The sequence below is a fragment of the Mercenaria mercenaria genome, chromosome 18, assembly GCF_021730395.1.
Source record: "Mercenaria mercenaria strain notata chromosome 18, MADL_Memer_1, whole genome shotgun sequence".
Taxonomy (NCBI): Eukaryota; Metazoa; Mollusca; class Bivalvia; order Venerida; family Veneridae; genus Mercenaria; species Mercenaria mercenaria.
In genome coordinates this window covers 29,307,234-29,328,877 of record NC_069378.1, presented here as the reverse complement: position 1 = coordinate 29,328,877, position 21,644 = coordinate 29,307,234, and the positions used below count along the sequence as shown (strand labels likewise).

At 37.5% G+C, this 21,644-nt stretch overlaps 1 protein-coding gene and 1 long non-coding RNA gene across 3 annotated transcripts in view; both read right to left on the bottom strand.

The window, feature by feature from the left end:
- LOC123537747 (uncharacterized) overlaps nt 1-21,644 on the bottom strand; it is a 52,604-nt gene that overhangs the window by 20,647 nt on the left and 10,313 nt on the right. The window contains exon 2 of one of the 2 annotated variants that reach the window (XM_045321522.2): nt 950-3,298. The exons of the other annotated variant lie outside the window; for it this stretch is intronic. Within the exon in view, the coding sequence (XP_045177457.2) occupies nt 2,263-3,298 (1,036 nt within the window). The 3' untranslated portion in view covers nt 950-2,262. Of the gene's footprint in view, nt 1-949; nt 3,299-21,644 lie in introns of those variants that run through there. 2 annotated transcript variants of the gene reach the window in all.
- LOC128550736 (uncharacterized) lies at nt 14,422-21,250 on the bottom strand. The gene is made up of 4 exons (XR_008368409.1): nt 20,798-21,250; nt 19,385-20,656; nt 15,342-15,528; nt 14,422-15,184 (listed from the first exon to the last, which is right to left on the bottom strand). It is a non-coding gene; the product is annotated as an uncharacterized LOC128550736 (long non-coding RNA).

Below are 21,644 nucleotides of genomic sequence, written 5' to 3'. Positions count from 1 at the left end.
TGTCAATATAAAATAATTTAATCAATTAACAAGTCAAGATTTAAAGAGGTGTAAATAATTTTAAACACATTATTGACGTTCTAGTGTCGATACAGGTAGGCTGTGTCTTCCAAAATATACAAACTTTTATACCTCTTAGAATGCTTGTTATATAGTACAAGCTTCAACCGTCGTTTATATGACTGAACAATTGTTGAGAAAGACGTAAAACCCGAACACACACACACACACAAGCTTCAATGTTGGCGGTGGATATAATTTGGCGCTCTTGACCTCGACCGCACATTAAAATTTAAATTAATACAGTTTTACCTGTTTAAGTATGACTTTTCTTGAGTAATTTCAATGTTATCTGAATGAATTAACTTAATCAGTTTAAAACTATTAACTACTTTCATGTATCATAATATTAGAATCTATTCGCCGATGATACCGGTGATACTGCCCAAATTGCTCGGACAAATTATCTGGTCATGCATTCATTAATACGAATTTCGTTTGATACGAACATATTTCTTAGGTCCGGATGAGTTCGTATAAAGCGAGTTTGACTGTATAAACAAAGCAAAAGCAAAAACAGTGGGAGTCGAATTTGCTTTTGAATTGTTAAGATGTCGTGCGCACGAGATAAGATGTATCTGCCTGAGTTTATCTAACGTGTTCATACGAAAGAGCATTAGTGCCACGTGCTTGTTATGTCTTCACTCGAAATGTCAAGATAGTATGTCGAAAATTCGAGTAAAGTGAGTCAAACTTTTGAGTTACGTAAGTCGAAATCTTATCAGTATGTCAATTAACAAACTTATGTTAGGTTCCAGCATCACTAGGGTTTGAATTATTTTCTATAAGGACACAATACGGTCGATTTGCGCCAGGTGGGTGGTCGCCTCTGACTATAACGATGCCTTGAGGGACACAAGGGTCTTTCTAAATGAGAAGGCATTTGAAATTAGCAGGTAATGTAATTAGAAACAAAAATAAATGGAACACATGCTTACAAATAAACATCAAGCATAAATTGATAAATATTGTGACCACTCTGACACAAACAAACCATTCCGTATATAGTCTAAAGTGATGTTCTTGATATAGTTGCAGAGCAACATTCACTGTTCACTGGGAAACTTCAATTTACCTATGTTTTATATGGTTATCATGCAACAAAATATTATTCCATCATATGTATCAAGTAGAAGGTAACTATTAAGCTTTCTGCAACTTTAATTAAAATTTCAAAAATGTTTAAAAAAATACAAATGTTCATCATTTGACATGAATTTTGCATTTTAACCATCGTCTTCAGTGGTCATAAAACTTCCAAATTACCCAAAACTTCACAGGAACCTTCAAATGTGAAGTACATAAAAATCTACGCCAGTTCTTTGCCAAATATACTCTTGCAGGCATTTTTCATAAAACCCCAATTTTCTCTGGACAAAAGAATATGTATTTTGTGGCCCTAAAGCCTAACAGACATTGATATACTAGTATCCAGCAAACTATCATATGTACAACTTTAATTGTTTCTGCACGATGTTATGTTTTCAAAGTGTTTTTTTCCGTAAAACATCACTTATTGAAAATAAAGTGTATTGGATATTTAAATTACCAAAAGATAATTATGAATATATTATATACAAAATAAAACTTAGACTTTGTACAATAACTCTGTTATAATACATGTAAAATGTAAAAAAATGTGCATAGGCAACAATATACAGGAAAAGGAAATGGTATCAGATTTAATTGATCCCCCTGTAAAATGAAAACGAGGAAGAACAGGGAAAGGAACACAGTAGTTCACTGCATTGGAATGGTCATTGGCATTTAAAGTATTAAAAACTCTAAATGAACGCAGTACACAAGAAATATTATGCAATATTCAGCCAATCTTTCAGCAAACACATGTAATATCAATTATTTACTCATTGCATGCAAAAATTAGACACTAATGATAAACGTGTGTGTGTGTGTGTGTGTGCGTGCGTGTGTTCTATTTTCTAGATATCGAGTACACCTGTATTTCATTTGAGCAATTTCCTACTATAAGTCTATAATTTTCTTTGTCAAACGCTAGAGCCACAGGACGTGGTATCTCTAGAAATAGACCAATTTTCTTTCCGCTGCTGTCAATTTGTAAGACGTTATTCGAACCGTAATCAATAACTAATATGATGTCACCTGGAAGAACGCAAACGTTCGTTGGTTCCTTCAACTCTGGGTCACTAAATGTCCAAAGCGCGTTGCCGTGTTTGGTCAAAGCTACATGTATCTGTTTTCTGTCCTGCTATCGCTGACAAACATTACATCATTGGATGCATTTAATGATAATTGTGTTGCGAACGTAAACAATTTATGTCCATATTCGTTCCTTTCGTATGCTCCCGATTTCGTAAAAACAGAAACTTGATTTTGGTTACAAACAAGTAAAGCATCTTGTTTTGCATCGTAAGAAACCGATGCTGCTAGTCCATCGGTATAAAATTTGGTTCCGAGTTTCATTTTCACTCCAACGTCTACAAAAAGTACGCTGTTGCCGTATACAACTGTAGCAACTTTGTTTAACCCTACTTTGCATATCGAATACGGTTTCCCACCAACATAAATACGACCTTCGACTGTGAAGTTTTCGCTCATTTTTTTCAATTGTGAATTTGTTTTATCAGCAATCACCAGTGTCCCGTCATCCATCACACATATTCCAGATATTTCACAATATTTTGGGTCAATAAGGAATCTATCATAAAACGATGCACCGTATTCCTTCACAACTTCCTCATCAGACTGTACGAAACCAAGAGAAGTAAGAGTCCTTTTATTTCCGTGATTCAACACAAACTTGAACTCTTCAGTTGTCTTTACAGCAGACAGGTCGTTCAAGAGTGCTTCAGAATCTTTTATCAACTCTTTACTTGTTTTAACATTCATAAACAACTGGCATTCGTTTTTGTCTAACAAGTTTTGCACACTCGCTGTCGCTGTTGAAATGACATTATCCAGCGTATTTAAGTTGCATTGAATTTTGTCCTTGCATATTTGATACTGCGAACAAATTTGCTCCTTTGAAGTTTCAGAAAGCTCATTTATCTTTCGAGTTAGCTCCGTTCTGAAGGTTTCTATGTCTTCTAAAGACTTATCCTTTCGTCGATCAATGTTTTTTAGTTTATCTTTCCTTGTGTCTCTTTCCTTTTCCATTCTTGTTAGTACATTCTGCAGTGAAGTTTTGGTATCTGCATACACCTTACTGTCCTGTATGCCTTTAGCTATGTCTGGCAGAGATTCAACATGTTCACACGCCCTGCAAATGAATTTAAGTATTTATTCCTTCACGCTGAAACAAATAAAAATATGTACGCAACAAAACAAGTTCTTAGCTGAGAGTTAAACACTTTGTTTAAGATGTATTGTTGTTGGTTATTACAAAATTTTACTACAACCGAATTCAAAAAGGTATTTTTGCTAACAAATGTATAGAATATACGTTAGAAATTGCTTTTTATACTGCCTGCATCACGCGGACGCAAATCGATACTAAGTAGATCTAGGGTACACTAGTAGGTACATACGGGTGTGGGGGGGGGGGGGGGGGGGGCTAGAGAACCTCCTCAGGGGCAAAGAACCTCCTAAGGGAAAAAGTACCTCCGACCGTCCATTTTCGTGTGAACGTGTGTGTTTGCAAAAGAGAATAGTTAATGAGTTGAACAAGGACGCCTTTTCCACTAATCGCAGGACAGCATTACTTCGTTTTGTTTTGTTTTGTTTGTACATTTTAAATAGACACCTTTTCAATCTGGTACTTTCATTTAACCAGGGTACAGTGCGTACACGTGCGTGCACTGCATTGATATGGATAATAAAAAGGAGCAAATTTTACAACGATATTATTTCAAATCAAAGAATCCCGCTGCGTACGCGGGTGCATATAAGTTGTTTCAAGTTCTCAACAAGAAATATCCTGGAATATTTACAATTACCTACATCAAACAATGGCTAAACAACCAGGACCCTTATTCTCTTCAGAAGCCAAGACGACACAGATTTAAGACGGCCAACGTGCGAGTCACATACATTGGCGAGCAGCTAGACATAGATCTTCTGTCAATGTCAAATCTAGCTGACGAGAATGACGGTGTGCGATTTCTGCTTTGTGTCATTGATATTCTATCCAGGAAATTGTGGGTGAGACCATTGAAAAACAAGACGGCAAAGGTTGTTTTAAGCGCCATGAAGGACATTCTCAATGACATTTCTCCAACTAAAATTAAGAAAATCCGCGCGGATAAAGGGAGTGAGTTTTCCATCCAATGGTTTAAGAAGTATATGAAAGACATGGATATCTACTTTTTTACGACAAATAATCCACCAAAAAGTAATCGAGAGGGCTCAAAGGACATTGAAAGAAAGATTGTATCGATTGATGAGACACAACAGAACCTATAGATATTGTCGGGATTGACATCAATACTAAAAGCAGGTTCGGTTTCGATGACTGTATTACATCAACTCAATTCAAATACAAACAAGTATACAGGAAGTACGTCAAGAAGTGACGTCGCGGTAAAAGGCGCCAAACGATAAACGCCAATAACGTTAAATAGAGGCGCGCTAAATATAACACTCCGGGCAACGAAAGTTATATGCTTGCACTGAATATACTCAAACTATCACTGTCTCTGAATTTAATCACAACATTAATTTTAAATAATCACTTTTTTAAGTCGTATGTGCTTTTTCAAGTCATTATGAAAATACAAATATGACGTCAGTATTTTCAAAGTTCATTCGCTGGTCTCTAATGGATAAAGTTTTTTGACCGGACGTATGGTAACACCTCTGTTGGTTCTGACTCGGGCTGCTCGCACGAAACCGTCTTGACCAGTGATCAGCTCATCGATAACTGCAAGTGGCCATCTCGTCCTATGGATATTATCGTCATGTACGAGTACGACATCGCCGACCCTAGGAGTATCTGGTATTCGCTTGTGTACTTTGTGGTATTCTCGCAGTGATGCGAGATATTCGTTTTTCCATCTGATCCAAAAATGATGTATCGTATTAGCTGTAAAGTTTGCTAATTTCTTCACAGAATCTCGCGAGATTGACGTTGGTGTGAGAGCGCACCTGTCGTCTGGAAATACAGGCGAAGAAATCCGGCGTCCGTATAGAAGGTGGGATGGTGTGAGTGGATCTTCATCTAAGTTATCAGACGACACATATGTTAGCGGCCGGTCGTTGATGATGCATTCAACTTCTGTTACAAGCGTCTGGAGAACCTCGAGACTGATAAGCGCTTTCCCTAGTACTTTCTTAATGCAGGTTTTTGTCAAACCGATCAGCCTCTCCCACCAGTCTCCGTACCAAGGCGCATGTTGAGGTATAAATTTCCAAGTAATTTCATGCTCTGACAGTGCAGATGGGTCCTTCAAGATCTTCGCAGCAGCATTATACGTTAGAGCGTTGTCTGACATCATAACTGTTGGTGTTGATTTTCGGCTGGTAAAACGACGGAAAGCTAACATAAAGGATTCTATTGTCATATCGGGAACAATTTCAAGATGCACTGCTCGCGTCTTCGCACAAGTGAATAAACAAATGTATGCTTTTCCCATTGATCCGTCTTTATTTTTGATGTTCATGGCTCCAGTAAAGTCTACTCCTGTAATGCTAAATGGTGGTCCGTCCTGTACTCTGTATTTCGGTAATGGTGGTGGGTCTGGTACTCTGTAAGCTTTCCCTGTAACCTTTCGACATGTTATACACCTGTGTATATGAATTTTACTCTTTGTCGTATTCTCGGAATCCAGAACTTCTGTCTCAGGTAAGTAACTAAACTTTCTGTACCGCAATGCAGTTGTCTTTTGTGTGTTGAAGTAATGATGAGGTCTGTTAGTGCGTGCTTTGTAGGTAGCAACAATGGAAATTTTCTATTCTCATGTACATAAGCATTTGACATACGACCACCACAGCGAACAATATTCTTATTATCCAGGTAGAGGTCAAGTTGTCGAACCAGATTGGACTTTGTGTTTAGTTTCTTCTTTTCTCTTGTGAAAATTTCTGGGTAACTTGTATGTTGCACATCTTTAATCCACGTACATAATGCGCTGTTTATTTCGTCTGCAGTAAGCGGACCTCGTATTTTCTTTGTATTTCTACAGTTATATATGAACCGTAGTACATATGCTGTGACGTTCAGAAGTCTATGGTAAGAGCTGAAATTCTCAATTTTCGTCACATTTGAGATGGTTGATAGTTTGTCGACGTCTGTGACGGTTAACTGTGTTGTAGATGTCAACGTCTCTCGAGTAGTTGTCTTTGAACTAAACTGCGAAGACTGTAACTTATCTTGTGTAGACTGGTACACGTCTCTCATACTCAGGGAATTGTTTTTTGCACAGTTAGACGTATCACTTGTATTCTGTGACGTATTTCTGGTAGTCAGGGACGTATCACTTGTATTCTGTGACGTATCTCTGGTATTCTGGGACGTATCTCTGGTATTCTGGGATGTATCGTTTACTTCTATCAATGATGGTAACAGTAGTGTTTTGAGGTAATCGCCTTTGATAAACCATGAAGGTCCGTGAAACCATAGCTGGTTATTTTGGAATTTGTCGAAGGTAATGCCTCTTGATAACAAATCTGATGGATTAGAATCAGTAGGGCAGTATCTCCACTCACTATCACCAGACAGTTCTTTGATTTTCTTTATCCTGTTATTTACGAATATGTTCTGTTGTTTTGATGATGTAAGCCATTTAAGTACTACTTGGCTGTCATTCCAAAATAGTATCTTTGTGCAGTGAACACTTTTCTGGATATGATCTGCCAATTTTGCGCCAACAACAGTAGCCATTAATTCTAGTTTTGGTATAGCTAAAGTCTTTATCGGAACAACTCTGTTTTTTGCCATCACTAATGAGCTCTCGTTTCCGGAAATTATATATGCGCATGCGCCGTATGCTTTTATACTGGAATCTGTAAATACGTGCAGTGTGGGCAAATCTTTGAATTCTTTCGAGAAATAACATCTAGTGAGCTCCGTTTTGATTCCCTCATCAATATCTGTTTTCACACTTTGCCATTTGAGGACTATTTCAGCAGGTAATGGTTCATCCCATTCCAGTTTCTGTTGCCATAGCGACTGCATCAATATTTTGCTTCTAACTGTTAATGGACTCAGTATTCCTAATGGATCGTATATGGATGAAGATTCTTTAAGTAACCCTCTTTTCGTCATAGGGACCAGACTGCTTGTACAACTTTTACTTTTCGCAAATGTGATGATGTCGCTTTCAGGGTTCCATACCATTCCAAGGACTTTGGTAGCTCTGCAGTCGTCTGCAACATTCTCTGATCTCGCCTTTTCACGTAGACTCTCGTAATTCGAAGCCCAAGACCTCAGATTGAATCCCGCTCTCTTGAAAATATCTCTGATTGAATGGTAAAATTCCATTAGAGTGTCGTGATCAGGTAAGCTTGAAAGTATGTTGTCAACATAAAGATCCCTTGAAAGTTGCTCTCTAATGGCACACTGATTTGATGACAGATGTTTCTGTATTACGGCGCTCAGAATAAAGGGTGAACACGTGGCACCAAACAGCACGGATTTGAAACGGTAGATCTGTAAGTCACTGCTCGGGTCGTCGGGATCACTCAACCAAAAGAATCTTGTGACGTCACGATCATCTTCGCTGAGTCCAACGTTCAGAAACGCTTTTTCTATGTCAGTAGTGACAGCATACTGGTGAATCCTGAAACGCATCAGAATAGACGAAAGGTCGTTCAGTATAGGCGGAGTACTTTGGAGACAATCATTCAAGCTTGCTGATTCTTGTGAACTTCTGCAGCTACAGTCATATACAATCCTTATAGGAGTTGTCGCTGAATCTTTCTTAATCGGGAGGCGGGGAATATAATGTAGCTTTTTAGGCGAGGTGACATCGTCTGGTACTTTTTCAATAAATCCGAGTCGTTCTTGTTCTGCTATGATTTCTCCGTATTTCTTTAGAAGACTTGGTTCTCTCTGTAGTCTGTTAATGACATTTCGTGTTCGTCGTCTGGATATTATTTCATTCGTCGGTAATGGCTTGTAATTTTCTTTCCAGGGTAATTTTGCATAGTATTTTCTATCTTCTTCACTGTATGTAACGCTGGATTTCTTGTAGTTTGTCATATAATCATCATATGACTGATTACATTCTTCTGTTTCTATTCCGAGCGATTCTATCTTCCAAAATTTCTCTAGATCTATTTCTTCGCTGACGTGTGATGTCAGTAAATTCATCGTGGATGTATGATGCGGATTATCTTCAAATGTATTCAATGGCCCAGACAACAGATATCCAAGTTTTGATTTTACGGCAGTAGGACCATTTCCTCTCACAACTTTATCTTGTACTATTCTCCAATAATAATCTGCTCCAATCAATAAAGTTATCTCAAATATTTCATCTTTGTTCAACGGGTGTGCTAATTTTAGATCTTGTAAGTAGGGAAGCTTGTTAACCGCACCTTGATATGTCTTCAACGGAACTGCTATTTCTGGTACTATCAGTACTTTGATTTCAACGTCTTCATTTTCAGTCCGTAGCGTTATCATCGCAGTTTCTAGATGTCTGACTTGTCTGTTCTTTTCTCCAAATCCTGACAGGTAATGTGTTTCTCTTCCAGTTACCTTAAGGTTTAATTTCTTTGAAAGCTTATCTGTGATAAAAGATCTCTGAGCTCCTTCATCGAAAAGTATATTGGCTTCGCAACGGCGGTTTTCAGAAATACAGGTCCATCTGTATGTATATGTGAGGAATGCAGCATTGCTGTGTCTTTCTTTTCAGTGTTTTCTTCTTGTGTTGACTTCTTCTCTGGCAGGGGCTGACTTTTAAGCTTGTCCTTACATAGGCTGGTATGATGTCTTCGAGCACAGTTCTTACAGTTAGACTTAGAGTTGCTATTCGAGACCCTGTGGTTTCCAAGGCAGTTAAAACACAGTCTGTCATGTTTAACTATATCAATTCTGGTGTCATAATCTTTCAGAGTGAAACAATTTGCGCTGTAATGAGGTCTTTTGCAGAAAACGCACCCTTTCGCATTTTTTGACTGAAAACTAGATTTATGTGGATTTTCATGCCTTTTTCCTGATTTACCTGATTTATATTTGTTACTGTTGGTCACAAACGCTGCTGTAGCTGGATAGGCCGAAGGCTGAGGTTCATTACCGGCTTCCATAATGGTTAACTCCTTCAGAAACATTCGTCTAATGTCTCTTAAACTCCAATTTGTTGAACCATGTTCACGGGTCATGTTCTTTTTCATTTTCGCCGGAAGTTTCTGCAGTATGACGGGAACTAGCAATGAACCGTATGTATTTTCACTTTGTCCTAAGGAATCTAAACCTCTGATATGTGTCTCTGTTTCGTCGTAGAAATGGCGAAGGCTTGCAAAATTGTTTACTGGCGCAGGTAAATCTAGTAGTGCTGTCATGTATGTCTGAATTATCTTCTCCCTCTGTCCATAACGTTCGTGTAAAATCTTGACTGCTTTCTGGTAATTTATATTTGTAAGCGCGAAGCCTGCGATTGTTTGAAGAGCCTCTCCCCTAAGGAGCGATTTCAAATAATTAAATTTCTGTACGTCCGTAAGTGACGAGTTTGCATGTATTGCAGATTCATATGAATGCCAGAAGGCTTGCCAGTCAATTACATTTCCGGTGAATATGGGAAGGTCTAATTTCGGCAATCTATGATAGCTGTTTCCAGAATTTACATATTGAACATTATCATAACTGTCAATCAGCATTGATTGCTCTCGTGTTGTACTGCATGAATTAATTGCGTCTCTGTTGGATCGATTTATGTTTTCACTTCCGGTACTGTATTGCGTTTCTGTTGAGCTATTACTAAATACATTTGCGGCGGCGTTGAGATTTGAATTCCTTACCTTTAATGCTTTCTTAATTTTGTTTAAAATGCACTGTAGAGAATAGCTATAGTCGTGCTGCGCGATCACCTCCTCTTCTATTTCCTCTTCATTTTCCGGCGGTAGAATTTCTAGAACCTTTGAGTGTAGACTTTCAAGTGTCGTCTGTTTCTCTTCTAAAGAATGAAGAATATTCTCTATTTCTTCTGCATTGATCTCCGAATCGTTTGCATCAAACTTTGACGTTAGTTTTTTAACTGCGGCTTTATTTCCCTTAATAAGAGCTCGTAATTTCGTCAAATTCATCTTTGGCTGCAGCGGTAAATCTACTCTTGAACTGTTACAAAAGTTTCTCTTTGTAGGCTGTGTATCCGGTTCGCGGGACCAAAATGTCGGGATTGACGTCAATACTAAAAGCAGGTTCGGTTTCGATGACTGTATTACATCAACTCAATTCAAATACAAACAAGTATACAGGAAGTACGTCAAGAAGTGACGTCGCGGTAAAAGGCGCCAAACGATAAACGCCAATAACGTTAAATAGATGCGCGCTAAATATAACAGATATATCAATGACCTTGAAAATATTGTTTCAAGTATCAACGCAAGCCCGCATCGCGGTTTAAATGGTTTAGCTCCAAACGATGTCAACAAAGGAAATGAAGCTGATGTGTGGGCTCAAATGTACTTGAAAAAATCAAACAAACCAATCTCTAAACCTATTTTTTCAGTTTAAAGTGGGATATCTTGTGCGCATAAGCTTTACAAAGCAACTGTTTCAACGTGTTTATCAAGAACAGTACACAACAGAAGTGTTTAAAGTGGCGGGAAGAATTCTAAAGCAAGGCATTCTATGTACAAGATAAAAGATTTAAAAGGCGACAGTATTAAGGGTTTGTCTTATACTGCTGAACTACAGAAGGTAAACAAAGACGAAAATAGCTTGTGGTTCATTGAGCGTATATTAAAAAAACGAAAAAGGAACAAGAAACTGCAATATTTCGTGGAATGGCAAGGCTTTCCTAAAGCATTTAATAGCTGGGTAGACGCAAACGAGATCAGAGACGTGTCTGAAGGTAAACCATAAACATCTGAGGTTGCTATGGAGCGATCTCGAGTGTTTCGAGAACTGAATTTTTTGTTTACCTTAAGAAATGCAACAGCAGCAAGTGTTCGCCGTCATTTAATTCGACAAATAACCTCGGAGCAGATAGATGCCATTGCAGAAATTATGAGGAGGTTAACAGCTCGATCTGATCTATTATCATTTACCAACCTGATGTTCATATCTTTGAAGACGAAAGACTCACAATGGGAGTTATAGCTTCCAGACATATAAACAGACGAAGGAAAAAGAGAGCATTACTTAGAAATCATGCGCTGTTAGCTAGAGTACTACGATCTCAGTACATTTATCAAACCATAGCTGCTGAAATAAGCGACACGATATACTTGGGAGATGAATAAAGATTAATTGTCAAAATAAAGTAGCTGAATAAAAACGGATAACATCAAAGACGTTTTGGAAAGCGCCCTATAAACACCATGGATAGATTTCTGTATATCAAAAGTGATGAAAGTGATGCCTAATTTGCAGATAACCAAGTGTTTCGATTTAAAGTTCATTTGAATTTGCCGCTGACTCTAAATGGTAAATGGACAGTCGCACTCACAGAGTTTCGTGCTATATGTGATTCCAAGCCGAGAACTAAAACGATTGATGCTATTTACATCTACACAGACCTTTGTTACGAAAGTATTGTGCACGGCATGGAACAACCACTGTTAAGACGGTTGGATAAGAACAAAAAGAACGGTTGGGATTACATGTTCAATACACCTTACTATCTACCCGTCAGAAAGAAAGAGCTGAGAGAATTTCAAATCTAAATAAAACTGGGAGATGGTACTTTCCCGTCAGATTTGAAATCGCCGTTGCACCTAACACTTCACTTAAAGCAGTATCCGTTTTATTAAAGGAAAAATGAAATTGTATGTTCCAAATCCACAAAAGTGGGTAGACATTTTTGAAAGAGTGAGCAGCGGTAAAACGACATTAAACCAATCAGGAGGTGGACGACGTTTATCTATCATCCCCGTGGACGAATCAAAAGCGACACACGATAAACAGTATTCTATAAAAGCGGTCTTACCAGCAGAACAAACGACAGCGCAAGCTAAATCTGAGCTAGAGAGGGAGGATATAAATCCAGCCAACGTTGTGAATATGCTTCAGTCTTCAACTAGACAGCATCGACGTGGGACTAAGCGCAAGAGAACTAATGAAAAACTCGTCAAGGAGTCAAGCGGCAGCGTGGAAGTGGCAAGAAAAGAACTCATTCCAAGCGCAAAACCTCTCGAAAGAGTCATAGGAAGTCACGCGTAAGCAGGAAAAGGGATATATTTGAAATCAACTAAGAATGTCGGTGTTTAATGAAGAGAAATTTAAAGAAGGACTGGTGTCGGAGTTGGCTTTGTTCGATCTTCCAAGCACACAGACTAGTGTCACGGATGTGTATTACGATGAAATTAGATCTCTATCACAGGTGTCAGATGACAGTCCATTCGAGTTTAAGATAAGCGGGCAAAACTCAATGGACTATCTCGACTTGAGGAAATCGCAGATCTATGTCAGACTAAAAGTAGAAAAGGCGGACGGGTCGGTCCTCACCGATGTCAAGCAAGTGGGGCCTGCAAACTTGTTTCTGCAAGCGCTGTTCTAAACGACAGAAGTGACTTTGCAAAACAAAGCCACGATCACTTGTAACTACAACCCGTACAGAGCTTACATTCAGACATTACTAAACTACGGATCAGATGCTGTCACTAGCCAGCTGGATACGCAGCTCTTCATCAGGGACGACGCAGACAGTCCCGGAGTGATAGATCCTAACGCAACCAACGACGGGCTATTTCTGAGAGTAAATGCAATTGCCTTGTCTAAACGCATCGACTTGCAAGGACCTATCTTTCACGATTTGTTTTCCATGTCCAGATATCTGTTGAATTAGGTGGATGTGAAAATGAAGATGTATAGAAGTTCTACCAACTTTTGTCTACTCACTGGAGATGATAGTGATTATAAAGTGAATATTGAAGATATCTACATCCTCGCTAGAAAAATCAGAGTCAACCCTGCCGTCATCTACGGTCATTCAAAAATACTGGAGAAGCAAAATGCTCTATATCCCTATGATAAGGTTGAAGTGAGATCAGTGAGCATATCAACGGGTTCAACTAGTTTCAACTGGGAGAACATGTTTCAGGGAAAACGACCAAACAAAATCATCTTAGGATTTGTAAAAAGTAAAGCAGTAAGCGGTGATTGCAAGACCAACCCGTTCAGTTTCGAGAATTGTTCTATTCAGCAAATCGCCGTATATTGCGATGGATTGCCTGTTGGAGGAAACCCATTGAAACTGGATTTTGACGCGACTGGAGGTACGGCTATTATGCGCGCCTATACCAACTTGCTCGTATCAAGCGGAAAATGGAGACAAGATGAAGGAAATCTACTAGACAGAAATCACTATATAAAAGGTTCAACATTATTTGTTTTCCAGTTGGAGCCAGACTTTTCCCATCACGGGGAATACCTTTCATTGGTGAAAACGGGGAATGTGCGATTGGATGTCGTATTCAAGACATTAGCAGGTAAAAATACTTTGATTTATTGTACTAATAAAATTCTCTGTTTTCCAATTTGAGTTTTTATATCTTCAAATCTATGTATTTATACAAGGCATGCTTTTTAAAAATTGTATTAATTTTCTTTTAGAACCAATGAGCTGTATTGCTTGGAGCGTTGAACCCGCATTTCTTGAAATCAATGGACTGAGAGATATCATTCTTCCATAATGGATACGTCACAGCTGAAATGTATGATACAATGCGATCCCGTTTTAAATCAGCGAGTCACTGGCGTTTTTGCTGCCGACAAACTGCCTAGTGAACTTCCGCGAACACCCTTTGGATTTATCGCTAACACGGACATTCACACTGAACCGGGTCGACACTGTGTGCCTTTTTCAGTGATATAAGAGGACATTTGGAATTTTTTGACACTTACGGTAGAACGCCAAATCAAAATAGCCACTATTTCCAGCGTCGGTTAGACATGAAGGCAAGCACTTTACAGACGAATCTTATTCAAATTCAGAGTGATATTTCAACATTATGTGGACTGTATTGTATATTGTTTCTCCATCAAAGACTGGTTGGATATACCTATCAAGACTTTTTAAATGTATTTGATGCGACAGCTTTTGATTCTAATGACAATTACGTGTCTGATATGATGATAAACGTCTACTCTCAGTGTGTTGGAAATGAACTGAAGTATAATCAGATTTGCAGTTCTTTAACAGAATGCTTTTAAGCATACTTTGTAGTGTTTAATCGTATTTAATCAATAAATGGTAAACTAGATTTTACTTGTTTGTTATTATTTCGTGTTAAAGCAAACAACAAGACGTTTATTTTAATTAGTTTATTATACTACACAGATAAACATAAAATACATAGAGCGTATAGTATAAAAGACATATCAGAGCTTTACATTTTTATGCAAGGTGTAATCTTAAAGTCACTGATCGTGAACACTTGCTCATCCAGTGATTGCCAATTACCATGGCACACTGTTAAAGAGTTCTCTACAGGAATGATTGTAAAAGTTGGCTGAGCACTTTCTTTAGTTACACTGAAATGTTCATTGTCACTATTTCCATTTCCAGCGATTTTGTAATGCCCATAAGCGTAACTGCTCACTGCATCAATGAGGTATCTTTTGTCATCAAAAGCAGAGAGGCTCCTTTTCTGTTTCAGTTCGCCGAATAATTCGTGTCCATGACTTCTAAGGGAATTCATGGATGAGACCGTGCTAGTTTCATTAAATAGAGTGTTCTTGTAATTGTCATGCTTTAACTCCTTTTTCACTGTCGCTTTAGCAATGCCTTTTGCTCTTTTCTCTTCTTTCTCGTCACACAAAAAGCTATACATTTTAGATCTGAGTCCTACAAATTCTTAAATGGGTTTTCCATTGGTTTCGTCCTTCATTTTTCCAAGCACATTTTTATTCAGATCACTTTGAAGGAAATGTTCTTTTGGATAGTCTGAGGTGTCAAAATAGTCTACCGAAGTCTTCATGTCTTGGTATAAATCGTCTGTATTGCAAGAAAAGAGCGCAGAATCAGTGTCCATCATGCACTGTTTTGGTATTTCGTTTTGATATAATTGTACCAAAAGTCGTACATCAGACATTTGCTCAGATCTGAAGTGGAGAACATACAATAAAAAGAATATGATATTAATGAGTGTGCTTAAAAAACAGTGAAATATTGTACTTAAAACAATGTTCTTCAACAAATGAAGCAAAAACAGAATTTAGATTAAAAAAAATATAAATAAAAATATAGACAAACACCTACCTAATATACACATGCCGCAATAGATGGGCTTGAATAAGTTGACTTTTGCCTTGTATAATTCCACCGCAACCAGGTCTTCATTAAAGATTGTAGTATTTTTGTAGGTGGGTTTGGCAGTCACTTTTTGAAATCTATTTTTTGTATGCACCAAATCAATATTTTTGTGGTGTCTCACGTCTTCCATGGTCTGAAAAGTAATTACAATATGGTTTAACTGACAACATAGAAGTGGTCAGAATTAAAAAGAAATGTATAATAATAATGATAAAAAAAAATCTACTTATCTCTACTTGCTCTACTTATTTCTACTTGCTTCACTATCTGCTATACTGATATACTTGCCTTTCCATACACTGAAACATTTAGCAACTTGTAGAAATTTTTCTGGAAGGTGGATGTTGCCCTCTCCCGCATTTCAGTGTTCAGCTCGATATATGGTTTCATCCATGCTTCCTGCTTGAATTGAAGAATTCTGTGAATGCATTTCAGTTTCATTCCCAAACGAAGATATAACTGCAAATTTCTGTAATGCAATACGTAATGATCCTTATCTTCTAATGTGGTCAACAGTTTCTCAACTTTACCTCGGTTAGGAAGCGGATCTTCATCAGATAATCCGCTAAGCTTCCTTAGCAGATGTTGTGTATATGGAGAAAGCTCTTCATTTGAGACACCTTTCGCAAAGGTGCCAAGGGTAGACAATTATGACTGTCGTGAAGGATTTTAGGATAGTGCAACGAAACCTCCAGAATGTATCCAGTTTCTCCTTTCTCTGGAATTGACATGACGTCAAACGTTTGAATGTCTTTATCTTCTATGAAAACAAAGTCACCTACCGGAAGTGGCTGCACTATAGCCCATCCGTAGAGATTATTGGCATCGAGGTATTGCAGGAATTTCGTAGGCTGTGAAGGATCATAATCAGGCAAATAGGCATTGTTTGCTTTTTGATAACGATTTGAGATCTGAGACACACCTCCACATATGCCATTCTCCACTATTAATAATTTGTCAATATCAGTGAGTAATTCTAGTTGGACACCCGTCATTTTCACACAAGCGGACCTAGAAAGACCTGAAGATGTATAGTAATGACACGGATCTAATTCATAATGCCTCATAAACAAAGTTCTAAATGACTCAAAGACTTGACAAAGTAAGACCGTGTCCATCTTTAAATACAGATCATGATACTGCCCTAATGATGTCATATTGAACGTTTGAAACACGGTCTGAGCATGCTCATACTCCTTATCTGATACATGCTACTTTTTGATTGAGGAATAAATTTATCTTTAGGAGGTAATTCTTCCTCATCAAATTTGTTAAAGGAATCCATATATTCGTACGGATAAACGCCTTTGCGAAGCAATAGTTCGGCTTGCTGCTCTGATTGACATTCTGATAGCAGGTAGGGGAATGCTTGCAATCCGTCTTGAGCTAAATTTTCCACTAGACTCTCTAACGATCCAGGGAGAAACTGAAAGCTATCAATAAACCGGAGTCTACCTAAGGAAAAACTAACATAGCGTTCGGAATTCTGAGCAATACATTTCACTGTGTAGTCTTTAAACTGCCCGAGATTTTGACAGAGAATGTGAGTGTCAAAGTTTTTTAAATTATGAAATATCACGGGAATGAACTTTGCTTGGTGGCAACTGAGGTTGCAGCTGTTACAAGCTTGTCCAATGATTTCGCCTGTGAGATGATTGTGGTGTCTTACTATCCTGCTATACGTCTTGTCATAAATAGTGAATTGTTTCTTACAGATACAACACTGTGTGGCGTTTTCAATTATTGAGTTGATCAGTAATCTGCATTTGTTCATTGGTATCTAAAACTTCTTTTATTTCTTCTTGTTCCCGTAATAAATATTCAATTAATTTCCTGCCAGCATCTTCACCTCTATAAATCACAGACGTTTTGGTGTATCTGTCATCTTCGCATACGACTTTATACCCAAACCCACACACTTCTAATTTGGTCGTGGGTGTGGTAGCCGATTGATTGGGATTGGGTGCGCACGTATATAATTTCATGTTAATGGTTTCAAAGTCGGCATATATGACAAAAGGCACTTTCAAAGTTTTTTCAAAATCTTTGAATTCCAGAATGTCATTCTTGCCAGAAATTGGAAGTTCTATTCTTTGCGCTTCATGTTGCGAGCAGTACTGTTGATGTTTCTGAAGTAACTCTTCTCTGCGAAATTCATGTAGACAGTAAGGGCAGAAATGCAGTTGTGAACGATGTGTTTTTGAGCGGTTTAAATTTGTGATCAAGCAATAATGTGATTTTTCCCCTTGTGATGAAGATGATGCCGTTGTTCAGTAATTCTTAACGGTAAAATTGATCCATCCTCATAAGTGAAGACATTAATCGAAATATTTTCATTTTGGTTTTCCACCTTGCGAATTTGTGGTAAGGTAACCGGATAGGTGATACCAGACATGTTTATTTCTCGCTCATATTCGTAGTAATGTTTTGCAAGTTGTGGCTCTATCGTGGTGGGATGTAATGACGCTAACAAACAGTAAAGGGAAAACTTATCATCCTGATTCTGTATATTTAATAGACTGTTACTTAGTAAAAATGACTTTGGTAAAGGTATGTATGCAGAGCCACCCAAGGGTTTGTACACTGCAGTATGGATTTCCAATTTCAATACTTTTTTAACATACCACCCTGAACCGTCCCGGAGGAATTTTTCAAGACTCGCATATATTTTCTGCATGGCTTCATTTAAATCGTGTTCATTTATATCATCCACAGATGATGTCCTATAAGTCTGACTTCTAAAATATGGCGTTGTGATTGTAGCATCTTGATCATCATCGTGCTGCATTTCTACTTGCACACATAAATTCCACTTAATGCCTCCTAAGGTGCGCGCACGATATTGTAGAAATGTTCTGACTTCTTCTCTGATATTAGCAAAAAACACTAACACATCGTATCTTTCATCTCGTCTAGGGTATATGTATCTATTGCGTACAGTATTTCTTAATGCTGATTTATCTGCGGAATGTTCAAGATGTTCAGTATGTTGTTGATCATTATCATTAGCGGAAGCAACCATATCATTATCATCAGAATCAGTGGCTTGTTTTACAGTTTGATTATTTGAGGGTTCGTTTACATTTAGTGTTGGAGGAGTTGTCGCTTTTCGACCTCCTTGTTGATTTAAAGGATGGTTTGGTTCACATGATGAAATAATTGATCATAATTTTGAAATTCACTGTCACAGTATCTGCAAGAAAACTGAGTTGATCGTCGTCTTGGAGTAACATGTACCTTATTAATATGGCGAGAAAGATGATATTTTTTTCTAAAGATTTTGTTACACAGTTTGCATGGAAAAGATGTAACCTTTTGTTTTCTTTCGTTGTATAATCCGTGAACATGTTTTTGATGACGACTTAAATTGTCTATCCTCGTAAAATATTTTAGTTACATAGTTGAAAAATGTGTATACAAAAAGTCCTTTAGTTGTAAAATGTATACACAAACATTACTTATAATATTTAAAAAGTAACCATTTATCACAATCTTATTTCTCTGCAAAGAGTTTTCTTCTCACATTTAAACCCTAAATTGAAATATAATTCCCTGTATTCATATAATGTAAATTCAGCTCATATATTTTCTCCGTTTAAATAGATTGTGAAAACTGAAATTATTCCTTCTAAACACGATTTTTTAAATCCATACAACAAGTTCAAATGATAAAAGTAATAAAAATCAACCGCTCAAACGTCGTTTCAAGACGGAATAAATTAGCATATTTATCAACTTTTTATCAAATTCATTATGATGAATGAGGGTATTTACCACCACCACACCTAAGGCAATTAACATTTTTATTATTTAAAAAATGGGTGTATCTCCTATTCCTTTTCAAGACGGGAAATTGGTAATTCTACCACCTGTCAAGTTTATTAATCAAATTTTGTTTGTTCAATGAAACTACCAAACGTCATATCTATATCCAGTTAACATTTTAATCTAAAACACAGCAGGTGTTAGTCCCATAAAAAACAACTTACCTTTATATGGTGTAGTTAATCCATCGTGATTTGGTGCCTTCTTTCTTTCCATTTGACCTTGTCAGCTTTTTTCCATTGAAATTTGTTTTGGCGCCTTTTTTCTGTTTACTTTTAAAATGTGTTTTTGCCTTTATTCTGTCGAAAGGCATTTTTGATAGCGGTTTATCCACATATAGTCTAGGTTTCTCTACTACTTCTGTACTTTTTTCATGTTCATTTTGGCTGCTACTAATCATTTCCTTCTCATTTGTATCATTTTTTTTTCCGACTTAAGATCAGTTGTCAGTGAGTTTTCGTCTCTGTTCTCCGTTTGTCCACCAGTTTGCTCATTTTGTTTAGAATCTTCCATAAGTTTGAACAAATGTTTTTGATTGCAGCGATGAAAGGTAAAACATATTTAAGATATTTCAGCAGCAATTGTTTTCTCTTTTTCAGTGGAAGTCCTTTGCGCACAAATTGTCGAATGATAACTTTTTGTTTTGATATTTGTTTTTTGTCTTTTTCAACCATTGGGCGATTACCGAGCATGACATTATACACAATTTGCGCAATAGCGCTTATCTGTTGCTTCTCTATGTTTTGTAATAAAACATTCTTCTGTTTGTTAGATGTATTGAGAAGCAGACGTAAAAAGTCCCTTTCTTTTTTAATTAACTGATTCATACTGCCTTATAGGTTGGTAAACTGTCATTAACTGACCAGGTAAGATGTTTGTGCGAAGTTTATATTTAGAATCTGAATGTGGAGACAGATCAACCAGAAGGTATTTATATTTCTCTGCAGTAGCTTTGTTATACGCATCCATGAAGTACTTTACTTGACCGGGAAAGATTTGACGACCTAAAGTTTGTATGTGTAATTCATCCCTGTTGTTTTTAAACAGAAAGAAGTAGTGTGTGTTTAAACCGATTGTGCGGAATTCGCGCCCGGGACAAAACGCATTTTGACAAATGAGAAAGCAAAAGAATTTGAGATGATGAGCATATTTGCAAAAGATATCAACTATATCTTTATTTTTGGCGCTTTCAGTCATCATATCATCGATCACCAAGATTTTTTCTTTCGATTCATTCATATGCCAGGTTTCGAGTTCAGTCTTTGTGGGAAGACCCTCATAAAATGTTATGTAGGGTATAGTTTTTTTCATTTCAGCGTATAGAGGTTGATCCACGCTATAGCAATAATAGATGGCTTTTATCGGTTTTGTAAAAGCTCCATCAGCATGTTTTAACAGTTGGAACACGAAACTACCCTTTCCGACATTGCTGGGACCTGGAAGTATGAAAAAATACTTCGTTGGCAAGTTTTCTTGAAATCAATTTCATAACTATCTTCAAATATTGTTATCTCCAGTTAACCGGTATTTTATTTCTACTGTAGTTCAATTTTAAATATACACTAATGTGAACTTACCTCATTGCATAACAGTTGTTCTTCTATAGTGTTAATAGCATCCCTCAGCCCAACAGTTTCGTTCCATTTAAGCCACACAGATCGAGATTTCTCCTTTACCGGTTTTCCATCTTCAAAGACATTATCATTTATATAAACATTGATGTACTCGCCGCTTTGTTTTACCGTAATGTTTTTATTAAAACCAATCTTTATCCTGATAGGTTTGTCCATTATCACAAGAAAAAAAGAATGAAGAAATACCAGAAAGTGTTCGAAAGGTACAGTGAAATGTTCGAAAGGTACAGTGAAAAGTAACAGTCTTCGCCGAGTTTATATTGCCTATCCACTCCCAAACGTTAGGAGAGGGAAAAATAATCTTTCAAAGACAGGAATTTGAAATTTGATTATCTGAGTGGACAGTTTAATCTTGACATTTAATGATATTTTCAATCTCATACTGGTTGTGCCCCCCCCCCCCCCCCCACCCCCATGAGTGGTGGGGGCATATAGATTTGGTCTTGTCCGTGCGTCCGTCCGAAGTTCGTGACGCGCCTAGCTCAAAAAGTATTTGATATAAATTGATGAAACCTTGCATGAGTCTTTATCATGATATGAACTTGCACACCTCCTATTTTTCGTCTGGCTCCGCCCCCTATTTCCAGAGTTATGGCCCCTGAAATAGTCAAAAATGCACATTTTCAACTTGTGACACGCCTACCTCAAAAAGTATTTGATGTAGATTCATGAAACCTTGCATGAGTCTTAATCGTGATATGAACTTGCGCACCTCCTATTTTTCATCTGGATCTGCCCCCTATTTTCAGAGTTATGGCCCCTGAAATAGTCAAAAATGCACATTTTTACC